Genomic DNA, 20,874 nt, shown 5'->3' with positions numbered 1-20,874 from the left:
CTCCCTACTACTATTCCTCACAAATACATTGGAGAGGTACTATTAACTTCTTGCAATCTCATTCCTTGCTCAATTCACATTAATCCGACTTTCATTCTGCTTTTATCACCAAGACAGTGTGGACCTTTGGCTACAAATGACATCAGAATTACCCTAGATGAGGGCAGTAGTCCTTCTTGATTTCTTGGCCATTTTCAACATGGTAATATTCTGTTAACTCAAATGATGTACACTGGCATAGAGGGACAGTGCTCCAGTCGTTCAGCTCCTTGTTAAGTGGATGAGCACAGGCTGTCTCCTTTGCAGCCTCTCGCTCTTCCTTTAAACCTTTTACCTGGTGTGTCCCCCAAGGATCATCCTTTAGCCTCACTCTTTTAATGTGTTTGTTGCCCCTCTTGAGAACCCCTTGAATAGTGCGGCTCAGAAGGAAAATCTTCAAGTGTCGAAGAGATTGTATGTGAGTGTTTGGGAGCTTGTGTTAGCATCACTAATGGGCGCCAATTAATAGGGAGATGACGTCCAAGGGTTACTCAGGTACACTCTCTGGCAACCATACCCACAGGGCTTTCGTAGCATTTCCGGACTTAAAACGTTCTTGCTTTTAAAGCTTTCAATGGAGGAATATTTTCTTTGCCCTGATTCTATGTTTTTCTTTCTCCGCCAACTGAGACTGAATTACAACTGTAACCTAATAGCTAGCGCCTCTTGACAAGGTCCCTCTTAATCTTGATTCACTGGTAATTGAAGTGACTGCTTCATTTGGGATATTTGGAGTAATTTGCAGATCAGTGATGTTTCACCTGGAGAGCCCAAACTCTTCATGGAGGTGGAGTCTCTCGGTAAAATACAAGGGAAAACATATGAATTGCTGAGGGAATTATGACCTGGTAATTCTTCTTAATTTATAAGGGGATCCTTAGAGTCCCACTTGTAATCCCCAGTAAATCCCAGTTAGATCTGTGAACACTAAATTAAATATTAAAATGCTGAACCACAGCTGTGGTACTGCCTCTGATAAATATGATTGCAAGTGACTTCAGAGAAGCTTTATATTGTCAAAAAAGATTATCACCGCTAACTTTTATACTTTGCACTAGTTGAAGTAATTCCCCAGAACCGCTGACGCTACGGAATAATGTGCATAGGAATCTTCTGTGAAACAGAACAATTTAATTAATATATTGGTTCCATCCAGGGCTTCGCTGACACAGCGTAGAGCTAAATGCCTTTTTTTAATGAACCTGTAGCGTGTGAAGTGAACAAATTTAAGCAGTGGTTTCTCTGAATTATTCCTTTGTTTGCAGATAGTACAATTTGGACACAGTGAGCAAGGTTTGCCTCTTTCTGTTTCTGAGCTATGCTGTCCGAATATAAAGCACACACTTGGCATGTTCTCATTATTTTAAGAAATTAGTTATATTAAAAAATAGAGTTCTTTCAATGTTAAGCGCATTGTTGTGCACATCAGAAGTTCACTGGGAGATGACTCCAATTTCTTAGTCAGCAAGCCGCAATGAGTTATTGCTCACTGGATGCCTTTGTGGACACACCTCTGCCTCTCACATGTTAATAGAAAATGTATCAGAAATAAATGGGGTTATTACTTTGGGAGGGATTACCCCAAACACTTTAACCAATCCTTTCTGCTTAGGTCAGAACCCAGTGCCGAGAGAATCTGTGCTCAAACCCGAGGAGCTATGACACAAGCTGTAGGCAGTCCTCAGAGAAGTGCATGTTAAATTCAAGCAGTATCAACACTTTTATAGTAAAAAACACAATAACATTTCCCAACCAATTTTGAAAATTAGAGCACATTTAACAACCAAAAGACACAAAGATCATCAAAATAGGTTTAGGGGAAAAGGAAATTTATATTTTTTAAACATTTTAAGTCAACAGTTCATAGAAAAAGCCAAGCACTAGAGGAAAACAACAGAGGAACCAGGACCTAAACACAATTTTACTTCAACCGTGATTGGGCCGAGCTCAGACACACCAAGCGTTTTTTTCCAGTCATAGATTCTACAGCTGGTAGGAAAGCTTTTTCTAGTCATTCCTCCTTTAGTCAGATGGGTTTTGTTCGACTCAGGAGTCCTTCTGCTTTTTTTGTCCCTAAAGCAGGTAAACAAGCGGTCAACCACTTGAACCTTGGAGAGCAGTTCAAGTCCATGTTAGCCAGCAAGAGTTAGTAGTCCTTGAGACCTTGTGTGAGTTTTCTTCTTCCATCAGGAGTTAGGAGTCAAAAGTCAGGATTCTTTTTTCCTCAGATGGAGTCTTCCCAGACCCAGGAATGTTCTGAGAAGGTGGTGGTTGAGGTGTCATTTTTATCTTGCACACTAGCCAGTGGTTAGGGAAAACCTACCACCCAATCCTAACTATTTTCTTGCAGTCTCCACGCTTTCCTTATGGAGCACTTCTTATATGTCTTACTGTAAAATTACCCAGGATGCCCTATTTCAACACTGCAAGACCCAGCTGACACCAGCCATGCCTGTTTTTTTTTTAGCTTTTTGGCCACTCCTTTAGCTGAAAGGGTCAACACTGGTTTTCCCTCCTACTGTGGCTGGAAACTGACTGTCTAGGAGGGTCCGGGGGATTAATAGTAGCATCACTCCCTGACATCGCCAATCCAAAAGAGTTAGTGCTAAAGCTGCCCTTGGTTCTGCCTCCTGCTCCTGTCCACATCAGATAGCTATGCCTGGTAAGTGGTTAGCAGTAAACACCCATTGGCCTTTCCTGGGTTCAAAGGGAGGCATTTGTTCAGGGCTGTTAACTCTCATAGCCATAGGTGTGTATTCCAGCTCTGGAGAAGAAATGAGGGGCAGTTCTGATTTGTTTAAACCCAGTTCTAGCTCAGGCAACCTAAAATATTTTTTATAAAGTCACATTTGTGTTTTCTGTTTGTTATAAAAAATCTGGTTTCACCGTAATGTCTGAATTTTAATCCCACCTAGGTTTATTAGCGTAAAGGGAAGCGAGGCAGACACCGCAAATTAGCTTTTGGATTTTAATTCACTGTGAGAACACACTAACCCCGATATGTAGTGTGCCCTGTTTTTATCTATTCGCTCACTGTCGGTGGGCTTAAAAGGCACATTTTAGGGGGATTTACGGATATACATACATAGCCCTTCTTAAATAACAAATGTCTTTTTCTTACCATATGTCACAGCTGTGTGCATTCATTTGGCAGTCTAGCCAGAGCGCTGTTGTTCTGGCTGAAACACGTTTGTCACATATTGCGGTGTAAATAGAGACTTCAACCCACAAATTACATTTAAATACCCCTGCCATATGTGCACTTTAGACATCGTGTACAATTGATTTGTAGGGAAGCTAATTAGATGTTTGCAACATACAAAACATTTTTAGAGAAACACCTTACTGCTGTTTAGCACTGGTAAAATGTCAAAAAGTCCTAAAACTAGCAAAAATAGGGTCCATTAAAAGGTAAAAAATCTGGGCCGACCATGCAGAAAAAGCAGATTTGCTACTGAATCCATCCAGCAAGTTAAAAACATGTGAACGTGTGGAACATTGGAGGATGGAGCAACTTACTTTACTCATCTTGTTTATTTTTTTCTCTCATTTTCAGTACGTGCACTAAGGGCCAGTGGGTCTGCGAGGTTCTTCGTTGTCCTGGATTTTGCTCTATCGAAGGGGGTTCCCACATCTCCACCTGCGATGAACTGTCATACAATTTCCATGGAGATTGCAGCTATGTGCTATCCCAGGTGGGTTTTTTAGCATAACATGTTAGTGTTTAGCAAGCTTAGGGGGAGAGTGAACCTGATGGGTCTACGAAATGTCATTGCCACATTCCTGATAACAGGACTATTTCACAGCTGTGAGCAGGACTGCCTTCTTGCTGAGAGAAGGACTGTATGATTACTATTAGATGGACTTTCACATTACAGTCAAGGGCTGGTTACTTATTGATGGAAGGACCACCCATGAGCAGATATAGGCACTGGATCACTGATAAAAGGAGTGCGATTACGGACAAAGAATCGCCCCATTACTGATCAAGAGTCTGCCAACACACTGACACAAGGACCTTCCCATTACTACAAGAGGACTGCTGCATTAGTGGCAAAAGAACTGCTCAATACAGAGAGAATGACTGACCTAATACTTGCAAAAGGATCTACACTCCCTGTGTATGAATGAACTATCAGTCCTAGTGACAAACCCAGGGCTTAATTGGAGCTGTTGGTTTCTGGTGCTTTGCACCGGCACTTAATCATCAACATGTGCGCTTAAGCACTAGTTAAGGACATTCATTTTTGGAAAACACAGGGAAATTAAGTGATTCACCTAGAATCACAGAATATTGTGACGGCGCCGAGACTCAAACCTGGTCCCTCAGCTCCGAAATCAGCAACTCTGGCCATTACGCCACATCCTCTTGTCACTTGAAGAGTTTCATGGCTCTGTCATGGTGGTGCTAACAGGAGAAATGGGCTGGTGGAAGCTGCCTCCTGACGAGAGCCCTGGCACTTATTTTGTTTACCAATTAAACACTGGAAAAACCAGAGTATCATCTGAATGTTCGTCAGTCATATTACAAATCTGCTGTCTCTACAGTTATCAATCATTCAGTTACAGAAATATTGGTAGGGAAAGGGTCAATTCACAGTTATTTTATAGAGCATGTCCTGTTGTAATTGTGTAATGCCACAAGTCCCCTACTGCAAAACGGTGAAGCTGCAAGTTCACATAATAAGTCTTTAATCGATCACATTCATGTCATATATATTCTAGAGCTGAGTCTCATTGAAAGACTCCCAATTAACGTTTGGTGGGTCAGATGTCCCATTACATCTATCGGTAAATTGTGGAAGTTGGCGGGTGTCCCATTCTGCACATCTCTCAGTTCTCCCATCTCATTTACATGCACAGAATCCACTATGTTCCTATTGGTGGAACTCCACCGGCATCTGTAATTGGGAACTTTTTTTGTTGGCCTATCCACCTTAGGGTTGTCACAATAACAGCATCAGACAGCTTGCTCCATTCATGGAAGAACTTATCACTCCATATTCATGACTTCCGCAACAGGCCAACAGAAATAAAAAGAATCCCCCCAGCCCAGGAAGAAATCTCCTGGAACACAAGGAACATTTATTTTTTACTTTTCTGAAAAAAACTTCTGCTTTGGTTGTTTTTTTTCAATGAAATAAAGAAATGCTACCATGACAAAGGGCCAGATGTATGACGTAAAATTGCATGCGCAAACGAGTTTGCGACCCGTTTGCACATGCAATTTTAGTCTGGACATGTACTTACACTATTTTGCAACTCGCAAATAATTTATGACTCGCAAAATAGTGTATTGAGACTCGCTATTAGGAAGGGACGTTCTTTTCCTAATAGCGACCGCAGGGCCATGTATGAATGTTTTGCCACCGCAATTGCAGTCGCAAAACACTCGCAAATTACCGCCCTCTCCAAGAGGGTGGTAATGAAGTCGTAAATGTGAAGAGGTCCCCAGGGGACCACTGCTTGCCCTCAAAAAATGAAACAAAAACGCTTCATTTAAAAAAAAAAAATGCATTAAAGGAAAACGGACTGCATTTAAAAAAAAACAGCTTTATTTAAATGCAATCCCAGACATGGTGGTCTGCTGAGTCAAGCAGACCACTATCCCTGGGAGGGCCTGCCATTCCCAATGGGCTCGCAAATTGTGAGAGACTCATTAATATTCATGAGCCTCGCAATTTGCGACCCCATTGGGAATCTCAAACAGAGTTGAACACACTGTTGTACATGCAAAATAGCACCCCAAACTGCGAGTCACAAAAGACACGTAATTTGTGAGGCACTATTTTGTGCATCGTACATTTGGCCCTTAGTCGCCTGCTAGGCATTCCATTGTTGCTCAAAGTGTTAATAATGTGCTAGTTGGAGCACTTTAGGGGAAAACTTTCCACAGATACTCCTGGGAACTCTGGGACTACCACTGTTCCAGCAGCTTGGCAACTGGCCTGCCAAATGAGAAGCTTCTAAGGGGGTCCTTTAGAGTTTTCCATCAGCTGAACCTCATCTGGCTCTGTCATTTAACCAGTTGGCTTTACTGCCAACACCCTAGGGGTGTAGGGCCTCACGTCCTGTCTGTAAGGGGAAGGAGTGAGAATGGGTTATGTCCTGGTAGTGCCCAACTTCAGTCTCAGAGCCTGGATGGTTCTTTAAGGGAACACCAGGTGGGGAGCATAGTCTGTCCTGAGGGGCTGCCCGTTGTGCGGGATCCTCTAGTGTCTGGTGAACGTGGAGTGTCTGTAAGCAGGCCGCCATCAGTTCTGGTGTCTGGCAGTACCGCTCCAGTTGGGAGGGTGCAGAAGTCCAGAGTGAGGGGTGAGAGGGGGAAAGAGTCCCCAGTGGAAGAACCAGTGGGTCAGGGGCCAGCAAGAAGGGCTGCGTCCCCAGTGAATGACCATGGTGACACCACTTCTGTCCTGGGGGATCTTCGCGCACTGTCAGATGGACAGGGGTGGGGAGATCTGCGCCAGGCAGACTGTCACACGACACATGAGTTATGTGTCACCCTCAGGGGGGGCATGCGTGCTCCCCAGGAAGTCCTGGTGCGCCAGGCGAGCGTTCAACCGCATGGGTTGGTCCCAGGGTTGGGAAGCCAGGTTCAGGTGTTGTCTGACCTGGACGGTGGGACAACTGTAATCAGTGTCCTGACCCATGTTGCTTCTAGGGGTACCACTCCAGTTGGGAGTGTGCAGTACTCTGGAAGGGGGTGCATAGGGAGGAAGTCCTCGCCTCTGACCCTGGTGCAGCCTGAGGGTTTAGACCCTAGGTTGGAGAGCCAGGTTCAGGTGTTGTCTGACCTGGAGGGAGGGGCATTTGTAATCAGTGTCCCTACCAGTCTGTCTTCTTGGTGTACCACTCCAGGTGGGAGGGTACAGCCATCTGGAAGGAGGTACAGAGGGAGGGAGTCCTCGCCTCTGACCCCGGCTCAACTGAAGGGTTTAGACCCTAGGTTGGAGGGCCAGGTTCAGGGTGTCCCCTCTGACCTGGACGCCCAGTTGCAGGATAGAACCCCTGAACTGGTGGGCGAATTGCGCAGGACACCCGTCACAGGTGCCCTGGCAATTCTGGAAGGGGGTACCACTAGAGGGTGAGCAGGGGTTATTCTAAGGAGCCATCCTTCGCCCTGACTAGAAGTAAAGGGTCCCTGCTTGTCGCTGGTACTTGCCTGCGCCAACCAGAGTCCCCTCATTTCTAACATTGGTGGCAGCGGTGAGGATTTTCGGATTTGCATTTGTAGTTTGCATACATTGGATCATTGATCACCACATAGTGAGTGCAGACCAGTAACGCAGCCACAATACTATTGATCTTTTTGTTTTGCCAAGAATCTCCACTTTTGAGAAACCATGCCTGGTTCACTCCCTGCAGGAAGGGTAGCCTCTATAGTCTCTGGAATGGATGACGTGGAATGGGAAGAAGAGAGATTAGAGAGCTACACCAAGGCCCAGCTGAAGGGCTTCTGCAGAAAATTCAAAGTCCCCACTGTTGGATGTAAGCTCAAAGTAGATCTTTGCAAGGCGCTGAGGCCCTGGATGGAGTCAAGAAAAGACTCTGATGAGGTGGAGGAAATTGAGCGGGCAGAGAGCATCGCTAGCTTGGGCACAGGCCTGTCGCCAGAGGAGTTGGCCGACAGGAAGGAAACCAGAGCTCATGAGATAGAGATGGTGAAACTAAATGGGCAACTGGAGCTGGAAAGCACAAAGCTGGCTCTGGAAGAAAAGAAAATGCAAATGGAGCATGACTTGATAATGAGGAAGCTTAACTTAGAAATCGAGAGGCTTGAGACCATGAGTGTCTCAGTCCAGCAACAAGAAATGTGCGTAGCTCAGAGATTGAGCTTTGCTGAGTGGGAGGAGGAATCCAGTTCAGATGGTGGCAGCAATATTGAACTTTCTAGTGCTGAGAGAGTAGTACACACACCCAGAGACATGGCACCTGACCTGAACGAGGGGGTTAACATACACCAGGAGGTTCAAGGACATGAGGTAGCTCCAGTAGTGCGCAGTGTCCCTGAGAGCAATTGGGTAACTGTTGCAGGGGTTCATGGTCCTAGTGGTGGGAGGGACACTCTATAGACTCTAGATGAGAGGTGCAGGGAGAGGGGTTCCCCCAAAATTGAAGTCCTGGTATGTGAGTGTGAAGACCGCCCAGAAGAGTGTGGGTTGTGTGACAGAGACAGTCAGATACTGTCTTGCCCGTCTTAGAAGAGTGGTGTGGAGTACGTGTGTGAGGCACTGGATGGTGAGGTGAAGGATAGTTTGGTTAACCCTGCTAGGGGGCTGTGTGATCCAATTGTGGGAGAGCATATTGTAAGTCCCTGTTTTCCAGAGCTATGCCAACACCTGTGGGAGAGTGAGTTCTCTGACCGCAGGGAGCTCACATTGGCGGCAGACCTTTTGGTGGAGCCCAGAGGGTCTGGAAAGCCATTGGGGAGTGATCCCAAGAAGAGTGGTTCAGGTATCTTCAAACCCAGTGTGGTGGAAGTGGCTCAGAGTAGCCCAACTAGGTCCTGTAGTAGTGAGAGGGGTGTAGGGCCTCACGTCCTGTCTGTAAGGGGAAGGAGTGAGAATGGGTTATGTCCCGGTAGTGCCCAACTTCAGTCTCAGAGCCTGGATGGTTCTTTAAGGGAACACCAGGTGGGGAGCATAGTCTGTCCTGAGGGGCTGCCCGTTGTGCGGGATCCCCTAGTGTCTGGTGAACGGGGAGTGTCTGTAAGCAGGCCGCCATCAGTTCTGGTGTCTGGCAGTACCGCTCCAGTTGGGAGGGTGCAGAAGTCCAGAGTGAGGGGTGAGAGGGGGAAAGAGTCCCCAGTGGAAGAACCAGTGGGTCAGGGGCCAGCAAGAAGGGCTGCGTCCCCAGTGAATGACCATGGTGACACCACTTCTGTCCTGGGGGATCTTCGCGCACTGTCCGATGGACAGGGGTGGGGAGATCTGCGCCAGGCAGACTGTCACACAACACATGAGTTATGTGTCACCCTCAGGGGGGGCATGCGTGCTCCCCGGGAAGTCCTGGTGCGCCAGGCGAGCGTTCAACCGCATGGGTTGGTCCCAGGGTTGGGAAGCCAGGTTCAGGTGTTGTCTGACCTGGACGGTGGGACAACTGTAATCAGTGTCCTGACCCATGTTGCTTCTAGGGGTACCACTCCAGTTGGGAGTGTGCAGTACTCTGGAAGGGGGTGCATAGGGAGGAAGTCCTCGCCTCTGACCCTGGTGCAGCCTGAGGGTTTAGACCCTAGGTTGGAGAGCCAGGTTCAGGTGTTGTCTGACCTGGAGGGAGGGGCATCTGTAATCAGTGTCCCTACCAGTCTGTCTTCTTGGTGTACCACTCCAGGTGGGAGGGTACAGCCATCTGGAAGGAGGTACAGAGGGAGGGAGTCCTCGCCTCTGACCCCGGCTCAACTGAAGGGTTTAGACCCTAGGTTGGAGGGCCAGGTTCAGGGTGTCCCCTCTGACCTGGATGCCCAGTTGCAGGATAGAACCCCTGAACTGGTGGGCGAATTGCGCAGGACACCCGTCACAGGTGCCCTGGCAATTCTGGAAGGGGGTACCACTCCAAGTGGGTGGGTACAGAGCCCCAAGGAGGAAGACTGGGTGTGGGGGAGGCCACCCCATTCTTTGGTCCAGCCGCCGGGTACAGGCCTGGGGCTGGTGGGTCAGTGCCAGGATATCATACCTTACCTGACAGGAGGGAGAATGGACAAAGGTTGCCAAGCACCTGGGGCTACGGCTCCCCGCTCCCTGGCGCCACAGAGGTTTGGGAGCCCAGAGAGGCATAAGGTCTGGGTCTCATCCCAGACTACAGTCAGTAGCCACTGTGGCATTTTGCGGTCTGTCTGTTGGGATGCACCTGTGAGCCAGTTAAGGTTAGGTGCTGCACAGGTGGTGTCCACAGGTGAGGAGAAGGGTTCCCCATGGATTGGCTTGGTGGGCCTTGAGAGTATGGACAGAGGGATTCCATTAGGTTCAGATTGGCGTAAAACTGGAGTCTGCCCCTGCAGTTGCTGTCCAGGTCCTTGTTCTATCGCCCCAAGCAGGGAAGACCATCACGGTGGTCTGCCCTGTGTTTTGGCTGGAAGGGGGTAGTGTTGGACTTGGCCCTTTTTGCAGGGTTATCCCTAAACTTTTTGCCTTCCTTCTGCATTTTTTCTGACCTGTTGTTGGCTGTTTTATGACTCTGGGCACTTTACCACTGCTGTTCAGTGCTAAAGTGCATATGCTCTCCCCATTGTAAATGTATATGTTGGTTGGATTCCATGATTGGCTTATTTGGTTTACTGTCAGACCCCAGTAAAGTGCACCAGGAGTGCCCGGGCGTGTAAATACAAATGCCGCTGGTGGGCTCGCAGCACTGGTTGTGCCACCCACAGAAGCGGCCTGGTAAAATGTGTCTAGGGTCTGCCATCGCAGAACCTGCGTGCAGTCTGGTACTGACATGCTGACTGGCAAGTGCGCACACTTGCCAGTCCCTAAACCTTCCCTTAACTTCATGTTAGTCACCCCTATGGTAGGCCCAAGGGCAGGGTGCGCTGTAAGCATAATGTAGGACAAGCCCTGATGTGTGTGGCATGTCCTAATAGTGAATTACAGCCATTTTAGTTTTTCACTATTGTAAGTCTACCCTGTTCTCATAGGCCAGAATGGGCTGTTAAGATTATTACATCCTATGATCCTAACATGCCCAGGGAACATGGTAGAAGATCGAGTTTAGTATGCCTGAACTCGGAATAATAAGGTACATCTTTTCGTAAGTTTTATTTTAATATTCTGCGTTTGCAAATGCCACTTTTAGAAACTTGGCCTTTGCTTGCTTAACCATTTCAGCCTGCCTCTGCGTGATGTGTATCTGCTGTCTGGCATGTGTGAGTGAGAGGGCTGGGGAAACCCAGAGGGGCAGGGCTAGGTAGCCTGGTGGTAAATAGAAAGGTAGATGGCTGGGAGGAGTACACCTGAACACTGAATAGGACTGTGCTCTGCCACCACAATGCCGTCTCTGCCCCCTGTGGAGCGTCTGATGACTCTGCCCTGCACTCTGAAAGAAGAAGCCTGCATCGCGTCAACAAAGTGCTCCAGAACTGGACTGAACTAGGCAAGGACCCCCTGGCCTGGGAGAACAAAAGAAATGTAGTATAAATGTAGGAGCCCTGCTCCTAAGAAATCAGATTCGCTTTGAACCAAGAAGAATCTCTGCCTGAGGAGGAGGCACCAGGAAAGCTGTAAGGAGGAAGACTGTCCCTATCCTGGGGTACTGGCCTGCAGTGGTGACCTTGCTGCCAAAGGGGAGAAGTGGAACCTTTTGCTAGAGACTTTGCTTCATTTTTATTTTCAAGAAACTTGTGCTTTTCAAAACGATCTCCAAGGGCTTGGAAGCGAGCTTTCCCCCTGAACTGAGCCCCAGGACCATTGGGCTCAACCTGACTTTCACTCGCCCACCGCTGGACTGTGGTGTTCCTTCCCTCGCCGGGGCTGTGACTCTCGTGCCCCCCAGCCCCCCTTGAGCCGTGACCGGACTGCTTAGCCGCCCCTGCCTTGGGAAGAGCCTCGCTCGATCTGAGCCGCTCTCCCTATGCTGTGCTGGGCTGCCCCCGTCACCTCGCTCGCCGGAGGCCCGCTGCGCATCTTTACCCCTCCCGCCGGAATCGGTATTGTGAGCATCTTCAAGCCTCGGACGGCCCAGACGTAGACAGCGTGCCCGGCTGCCCCGCTTTGTTCACTTGCCACCTGTAACACCCTGCTCTTACTGTGAGCCTGAAGGACCCCCCTCGGGAATTGTGGGAGCCCCGGACGCCGCCTCACCCTTCTAAAAGAGCCACTGAAGTCCCGCACCCGCCTTCACGAAAAGAGACAAGGTACTGTACTTACGAACTCGACCACGAGCTCGCATCCGATCCAGGGTCCGCAACGTTCTGTTTTCCCTGTCGTCTGACGCGTGCCTCCCGGTTGCTGCCCCAGCGCGAAGTGCGCTAAGGCCCTCAGTCACCTTGTTGTCCGTATAAGAACTTTCCGTATAAAGAGAACTTTCCGTATTCATAGAGATTGTGGCCCCACCATTTCACCGTTACTGGGCCTTGTACTAAATCTGCTGAAACTACATAAAAGCCTTATTTTTGTATACAACCTGATTGGTGTCCGTTTGTGGTGCATGCAAGGGGTTTACTGTGTGTATAGTTGCAAGTGCTTAACCGTGTACGCCCTGAAGTTTAGCCTTGACTGCTCGCGCCACGCAGCTAGAGGGTGAGCAGGGGTTATTCTAAGGAGCCATCCTTCGCCCCGACTAGAAGTAAAGGGTCCCTTCTTGTCGCTGGTACTTGCCTTAGCCAACCAGAGTCCCCTCATTTCTAACAGGGACTCTGCAGTTGGGGCGCAGAACGAGGCGGGCAAGTAGAGCCAAATTTCTGGGGGGGGCTGAAAAAGATTTTGGGGGGGGCTAATTCTTCCAGCCAAGGCAGAGTGGCTCTAAGAAGGGGTGAAAACACAACAAAAGCCTCATTAACAAGTAAATGGTCTTTTAAAGTCCTGTGAAGTACTCGGGTGCTGCCGCAATTAGTGGGTCGCCAGCCCACGAAGCTGTCTCAGCCCGGGCTACACACACGACGGGGGGGCTGAAGCCTGTGAGCCAAATGGGTGTTGCGCGCCTGGGTAGAACTCCGCACCTAAAAAGATAGGTCGGTCCTATCTTTTTATGTGCGGAGTTCTCCGCCCACTTCTTGAGTCTCCACAGGTTAAACTTACTATTTATTTACTATTAACTTGTAGGTTGTGAATATCAAAAAATGGTAAGCTTACAGAAAAGTTTAAGTTTATATTTGTGAATCAAGCCCATGGTATTCAAGGCATGCAACAGGGAGCTTGTAGTATATAACACATACAAGTGAAACCCAACAGATTAAAGATTTTAACATTAACTTGTCATATCAAATACCATTTCCTTTATTCATGATAATAACATAACACATTTTTCTATCAAAATATCTTAGCTCAAGTCCATATTCATACTTTTTATTGTGTCTTTTTACTTGGTGTTAATAAATACCAAAAAGTCACAGAATATCTAGTATTATCCTGTAATATCACCTAGTTCTCTGCTAAGTCACTCTTAAACCCCATGAATATGCATCTGAGGCAACTCAGTCCCTCTAAGAGCCCTTTATGTGCGGAAGGCCACCCTCAATGATAATTTTATTACATGTTACCTACAATACGAGTTTTACCGCCAGTTTCCTATTACTATGCCACCTGCTTCAAGCTTTTGATTATCTTTTTACTTTTATAGCAATGTTCGGGTGGTTCTTTCTTTATCATTGGAGAAATTAAGAAATGCGGGAGCATGGATATCGAGACTTGCCTCAACACAGTCACTATTGTCACCGAAGACTCTACAGTAAGTACCACGCATTTATTTTTGAGATGATGATTGGGATGTGTGGTCCCAAAAATTGGTTGTAGCTTCAACAGGGTACTGTTTAAATTGTTGATCTCATGGCAATCCTCTTTCCAGACAGGAGGCCAAGCATAACCTCCAGGGATCTCAATGTCCAAGAGTCCAAAGGCTGTGTCTGGAAGGGTGTTAGATCCACAGTTCATGTTTTAGCCGAAAGTTGATGATTCTCAGGTGTAAATCTCATTCACAAAGGTATTGGACTCACGTCAAACGAGTGAGACATGTGAAGTCTCTGTTTTTAGGCTCTTCTACACCGTTGCATGATTCACAGCGCCAGGCTGCTACCATCAACTCCCATCCGAAACCTCCTGCAGAGTTTCCCCTGAATGCTGATGTGTCCTTCTATGATGATTGTAAGCGGTCCTTAGTTCTTCTATACTGACTTCAGTGCCCCTATATTATATTTTATGGAGAAAGCCATAAACCATCTTTAGGGACACAGTCTGTGATGATGATGATAATGATGGTATTTTTATAGCGCACAACTACATCAGACATCTGTAGCTGCTGGGGCTACTACAGCCTAAACCCATTGAAGTGATATTGGATGAGTGTGGGGTATTACTACTGCATTTAAAGCGAAGCAATATTCATTTAGATATGATGGACTCCTCCAATTTGAATGTGGTTTCCCACGAGGTATGGAGATGTTCTCTACAGTAAGTCTAACCCAAGATAGCTGTAGCTTCTCAGTATAGCCCTGGACAACACTAAGGGGCATATTTACAAGGAAGTGGCAGAGCGCAGCGTTAGCCTCCTTGGCTTAACGCCATGCTCCACCACTTCTGAAACGCAGGGCTGCACCGTATTTACAAGAATATGGTGCAGCCTTGCCGTTCCTCCTGCGCTGGTGCTAATTTAGCTGCCTAGCACCAACACAGGCACCCTTGCACTATAGTGCAAGGGTGCCTCTGTTGAGGGGAATGATTTTTTATGCGCAGGAAGGGGTGCCTTCCTGAATGTGAACAATTAGAAATGGCGTTTTGTTGTTTCTATGTGTGCTGCACAATGCAGAAATAAAGCATTTCTCCTCTTTTCGCCATGTTGAGACCCGGATTTCCCTGGTCTTAATTTAATGAGCTGCCCCCTATTTATGCCACCCTTGTAAATATGGGGCAGTGTCAAAATCAGTGGGTGTTGTGGTGGCACACCCAACACAATACCCATTGCCCGCCCCTTTAACACTAAGTATAGTGTGAAAGAGAGCCTTATTTACACTTAATGTGGCTTAATGCTGCCCGGTAAATAAGGAGGAGCATGAAAATATGCCCCCCAGCCTACACTATGGGTTCATGTTTCCAGTTAGTCGAGGAAATTGATCGAGCTTACTTGGTTTTCTTAGTGAATTCTGTGAATTCTTGACGTAGGCTTTTACCCTATGAAACAACAAATGCCTTCGTTATGTGCGCAGGTTATCTGATCTATTTCTAGGTCAGTTCTCTTGTTCAAATAACCCTACATTTTCATACTTTTAAAACTGTTCAGTAGGTTTCATACCTAGGGCCATATTACTGAAGTGCCCCGGGGTGCAACAAGCGTTAGCACCTGCTTTGCGCACCCCCTGGGCACTTGCATATTACAGAAAAGGCAGCAGACTCTTGTGCAGCCCTTTTTGCAATGCATATAGCGTTGGCCCACATATAGCATCAGCGCTATAACCAGAGGGTGTTCCCTTTGCCTCTGTGCCCGTGCCATATTAAAGATTCGGGCACAGAGGCAAACAAGCTGTCAGGAGGTGCACTAAAAATGTGCCACCTAGAAGCTGGTGCACTGTTAGTGCACCCACTATTGCAGCCCTCTGGAGGTGGTTAAGGGGGTTCTATGGGCCCCCAGACATACCCTTGCAGGCAGGTGCAGCCACTCATTGCACCCATCTGCAAGGGGATCTCTCTCCTCTCTTAAAAGTGCAGAAGGGTTTTCGCCTTCACAGTGAAACACGGACCTCTGCTTCAAAGTCGCACCGTATTTCACTTGAATGCACTGCTCCCGGGGTAGCACAACTTTGCTGCCGCCCTGGGGGCAGTGTATTCAATGTAATAGGGCGCACTTTCCCTGTTTCTGCTTGGTGCACCTGTTTTAAGGTGCACAGTGGCGCAAACAGGAAAAGTGCACCCTATCCATTATATGGCCCCTGGAGTCTTAAGTGCAGTGGTGGGTGAAAGTTTTGTTTTCATTTGGCAGAAGGTGGTTGCACATTTGGGCAAAAATATGTCTTTTTCACAGGATTTGCAAACTCTAAAAAAGAGTTGCAGGCAAAATGGCAGTTCGGGAAGTACTATTCTCATAAGAAGCAGGGTCTTGCATAAGAAAGGCCTTTTTATAGAGTGGCATGGTGGGCAAGACACAATGGACTAAATGCATCTGGAGCTATTGCCAGTGCCAGAGATTAGTTTAAGCATTCCGTCCATCACCTTCTTGTTGTTGCTGATAATGCCTAAATGTACCAGGTATGCACAGATGTGGGTCCTGTACTCACTGTGCCATTAGACTCAAGCAACACCCTACTGAAGTGTGCTGAAACGGGTTGGGTTGCTCGTGGTTCCTTCAGGAGGGGACCGCATCTGGCAGTTTGGGAGGGACAGTTCCCATGAGGAGTAGAGTTTTCATTATCATGGCGGGTGAAAAACAATGGACTTGAAAGAGGCCTGAGCGATTGCCAGTTAATTCAAGCATTCCATCCATCACCTTGTAGTTATTGCAAACAATTGCTCACACTGTTCTTGGTTCTCTATCTATCTATCTATCTATCTATCTATCTATCTATCTATCTATCTATCTATCTATCTATCTATCTGTCTATCTATCTATCTATCTATCTATCTATCTATCTATCTATCTATCTATCTATCTATCTGTCTTCTGTCTGTGCGTCCTGCTGTTCTCTATCTTCTATTTCTTCACCGGTCTCCGTCTCTCTCTTGTCTGTCTTCTATCCTCTGACCCTCTCTCTGATTCTGTCTCCCCCTATTACAGTCTGCGTTCCTTCTGCTTGTCTCTTCCTCTCACCTTCTTCTGCCTTGGTCTTTCTCTCTAAGGTCAACTTTTATCAGAATCTGTACCAGCATCTGAAGGGACAAAAGTGCATTCTGGGTATAATCCTACATCTGCAGTTAAAGCCGTTTTTTTACATTTCTTTTTATTATTTTTAACGAAAGCCAAACAGAGGATGTACTTTGCCAGGCGATTAAAATGGCATTTCTCAAGCTGTATAAATACAATATAAATACACGAATGCATTAAAGATGTAGACCCGGTCATTTCACATGCACTAGTCATTTGACTAATAGCAGCACAGAGCTTGTCGAATATTGCGATCATATAACATTGTGCAGGGTTGCAGTTGTCTATCTCATTTCTGGGCAGCAGTGACATCCAAGCTTTTATCACCTGAATTACATTAATTTTCCTGCCCCTCTTATGTTTGCTATCAGCGTCATTCCCTCTATCTAAATAGCGTCTTCGTGGCCCCAGATCTCTCTCGCCCGTGGCTGTAGCACCTGCAAGCCAGCATTCATCTCAGCCATGTCACCACTAAACGTGGCGTCGTTTAGCCACTCCTAGGGTAGCTCTTGTGCACCAGCAGTCTCAACAGTGCTACCTGCACTCGCACCGCTTTAGGCAGTGGTGTGACACGTCTCATCAGTTATACCAGATGCGTGCATTCAGCATATGTGCTTGCTAACTCCCCAATGGTCAGTGAGACTCCTGCCCCTTTGTTGCTAACCCGTGGACAGTCCCATGCGAGCTGGAAAAAACAAGCAGGGACTGACACATATCTTTCACAATGTGAGGGTCTTATGAGGTCAATTCTATGCAGAAAACCAGGGAAGCAAAACAATCTGCACCTGAATTAAACATGGAGCAACTTATATCTGTAATTTAGAGATACAGTTTTAGTTTGAGAACAGTATTACTTCCAAACCTCGTCTTCCAGATGCGGCTCCCATTTCTTTATTACTGACTCCAGTTGAGCAGTCAGAATACAGCCTGTACAATCGCGAAACCAGGACCAGACTGGGACCTTAAAACAGCTCTGACAAACATTATAAATCCAACCGCCATGTGCAGACATGCTGATGGGGCTAGAACCAGAGCAGCTCTTTCAAGTTGCCTCCAGGTTCGTGAAGCGGGAACCACCCCTCCTGGAGCCACAAACCGGCCTCCGAGTGTCAAAACCAGCCTCCTGGGCAGTAGCGTAGCTAGAGCTTGTGGCGCCCGGGGCTATCCCTCAGATTGCCGCCCCCCCCTGGGGGGGGGGTAGGGGAGGGAGTGGCATGCACTTCAAAGAGGTCCGAGAGACACGTAGTATCGCCGCTAATAGTTACCTTGATCATGCAACTTACATGCACATACATGACACGGTCCAAGGCTACACAGTTGAATACAGCGGTGACTGGCAGTACAAAAGAGAACACACAGACTGCATGATCTATCTGGGGACTCAGAAAAGCCACATGTGACATCCATCAGAGAGCTGCGTGAACAATTACCTGGTAATATTCTCAGCACAATGCAAACATGCACATACATGACACTGTTCATGTAACCTTCATCTACAGCTGACATTAAATGGCCATACATCATGGTCCCCCCCATTAAAGCAGTGGGGAACTGCACAAACGTGATGTGCTCTGTGGACCCAAAACTAACTTAACAGTGTCGAAGCCTGTGATTCTTTATCTTTCAAAAACAGCAAATTAATTATTCACAGGGAATGACTCACTGTGTGCCCTTAAAACTAAACGCAGCACAAAGGGGTCAGTCAGCTCCACCTTGCCAACACAGACCGGATACAAAGCCCACTCTGGTGGCCCAAAGGCAACAACCAGGGGTCGCTCCCTGTCATTACTTCCAAGCAGAAGCAACCAACTCCCTGGGAATGAAAAGACATGAGCTCTTGGTACCCAAAACCAGCTTGTAATAGTGCATCTCTCCTTCACAGCAGCCTGAGCATACACATGGTGCACAGCCTGCCTGGGGGCCCAAAGCTAAAATACAGGGAGGGGCAACACATTATGATCACAATCCTTAAACACAGTTGTGGGGGCCATGGGAACTTGTTCAACTCTATCCAAGACCCGGGACAAACTGTTCCGGCGCTGCGGCACTCCTTGAATATTCAGAAGAAACAAGAAATATTAAATTTTTCTGCGATTTTGTTTTCACATTACGTTCATGGTAACCAACAGTGTGAAAAGTCTACAAAAACAGTAAAATCATAATAATGTGTCAAGTACGGAATGGCAAGGCTTGCACACTGCCGGGTAGGGTTTACCTTCAGCCCCCTGCTGGTGTGTGAAGGGAGGGGAGTGGAGGGTCCATCGACCGGTTAACTGCGGAGGATTAGGACAGTCAATCAGATCTTTATCAATAACCTGTCGTTCGGTGCCAAAGACCGCTCTGGCCTCTTCCCAGATGAGAGGCCTGGGGTCCCGCATGCCCACCTCAGAATCTGTACCCAAACATGGGGGGAGGGCCCCCTGCACAAGAAGGGTGAGGGGGGAGGAAGACAGACATGAATTCATTATAGTAAATTCACTGAAAACAACACTAAGGTTAATATGACTTTAATATTAGGTCTTGTAATAATATAAAAAAATAGTGTTTTAATTAGCAGCCCCTCTTAATACGCACCAAAAATACAACAAAACAGAAGACCACTGTACAGTTTAAGAATTGCATTGCATATATTGTAACATTACCCGCTTAGGTGCCAATTCCGATCCGGTAAAAACCGGGTACGAACCGTCGGACGGAGCCTTTTCTCCGTCCGACTCGTACCCGGTGCGAAATCCATCCGAAAATGCAAGTACGATTCATACGGAAACACCATTTCCGTACGATTCGAACAAAACACCGACCGAACAGAAACTAAACACAATTCCGATCCTGAAAGGAGCCGACGTGACGTCGGTACGCATCCAGCCTACGTTTCACGAACCAGGAAGTACGATTCGAACCGACGTCATCCCGCACGGAAAATATTTACCGGCTGCCAAAAACTGCCGGGAAATCAGGACGACACACGCAAGGAGCAGCTGGACGCGACGAACAGACATGGACCCGAACCTACGTGCCATCCCTGCCCTCCTAGCAGTCCACCTGGCGTACAGGAACCGACGCAGACGCCGCAGAAGGTCAGCACAACAACCAGGGGCAAAGGGGGGGGCAGGGGCAGGACACACAACACCAACACATGGTACCAAATCACACATGGCCTGGACATACCTGACCATCAGGGCCTGGTCACTTCCAGGGGGTGGGGGCAAGGCCAGCAACGCAAGCGTCCGCCACAACGGAAGTGGATGGTCACGCGAACCGGTACGTACCCTACCCAGGCCGCAAGAGCGTGGGTACGGAACGTACCACGCGTCCCCCTACGTCACTCCAACAATAGCGGTACGGCCCGTACCCACGTCAGAAAGGCCTTGGTACAGCTCGTACCAGCATTGCTGGGGTCATGTAGGGGTACGCGTGGTACGACCCGTAGCCACGCCCCCAAGGCCTGTGTACGGTGCGGACCCCACGGCCCGCAACAATGGTGGGACGCACCGTACCCACACACCAAAGGCATGGGTACGGCCCGTACCCAGGCACGCAGAGCGTGGGCAGGGGTATGTACGGACCGTACCCCCACCCGTGGAAGTACGGCCCGTACCCCCACCCGTGCATGTACGCCCCGAACCCCCACTCGTGTATGTACGCCCCGAACCCCCACCCGTGTATGTACGCCCCGAACCGCCACCCGTGTATGTACGCACCCAAGCGCCACCCGTGTATGTACGCCCCGAACCCCCACCCCACCCTGGTATGTACGCCCCGAACCCCCACCCGTGTATGTACGCACCCAAGCGCCACCCGTGCATGTACGCCCCGAACCCCCACCCCACCCTGGTATGTACGCCCCGAACCCCCAGCCGTGTATGTACGCACCAAACCCCCACCCGTGTATGTACGCACCAAACCACCACACCAGCCGTGTATGTACGCACCAAACCCCCACCCCAGCCGTGTATGTACGCACCGAACCACCACCCGTGTATGTACGCACCGAACCACCACCCGTGTATGTACGCCCCCGAACCCCCACCCCAGCAGAGTATGTACGCCCCGAACCCCCACCCGTGTATGTACGGACCGAACCCCCACCCCAGCCGTGTATGTACGCACCAAACCACCACCCGTGTATGTACGCCCCCTAACCCCCCCCAGCCGTGTATGTACGCACCGAACCACCAGCCGTGTATGTACGCACCAAACCCCCACCCGTGTATGTACGCACCTAACACCCACCCCAGCAGAGTATGTACGCCCCGAACCCCCACCCGTGTATGTACGGACCGAACCCCCACCCCAGCAGAGTATGTACGCCCCGAACCCCCACCCGTGTATGTA

At 48.3% G+C, this 20,874-nt stretch overlaps 1 protein-coding gene across 1 annotated transcript in view; it reads left to right on the top strand.

The window, feature by feature from the left end:
* The window catches only part of LOC146860917 (mucin-5B-like), a 286,252-nt gene that overhangs the window by 108,436 nt on the left and 156,942 nt on the right, over nt 1-20,874 (top strand). Inside the window, exons 9-10 of the mRNA XM_085646184.1 lie at nt 3,596-3,734; nt 13,312-13,419. Coding sequence (XP_085502310.1) covers nt 3,596-3,734; nt 13,312-13,419 — 247 coding nt within the window. The remainder of the gene's footprint in view (nt 1-3,595; nt 3,735-13,311; nt 13,420-20,874) is intronic.

This window comes from Triturus cristatus, chromosome 3_1, assembly GCF_964204655.1.
Source record: "Triturus cristatus chromosome 3_1, aTriCri1.1, whole genome shotgun sequence".
In the NCBI taxonomy this organism is placed as follows: domain Eukaryota; kingdom Metazoa; phylum Chordata; class Amphibia; order Caudata; family Salamandridae; genus Triturus; species Triturus cristatus.
Note: the sequence above shows the minus strand (reverse complement) of the source record. Positions and strands in the feature narration are given on the sequence as shown.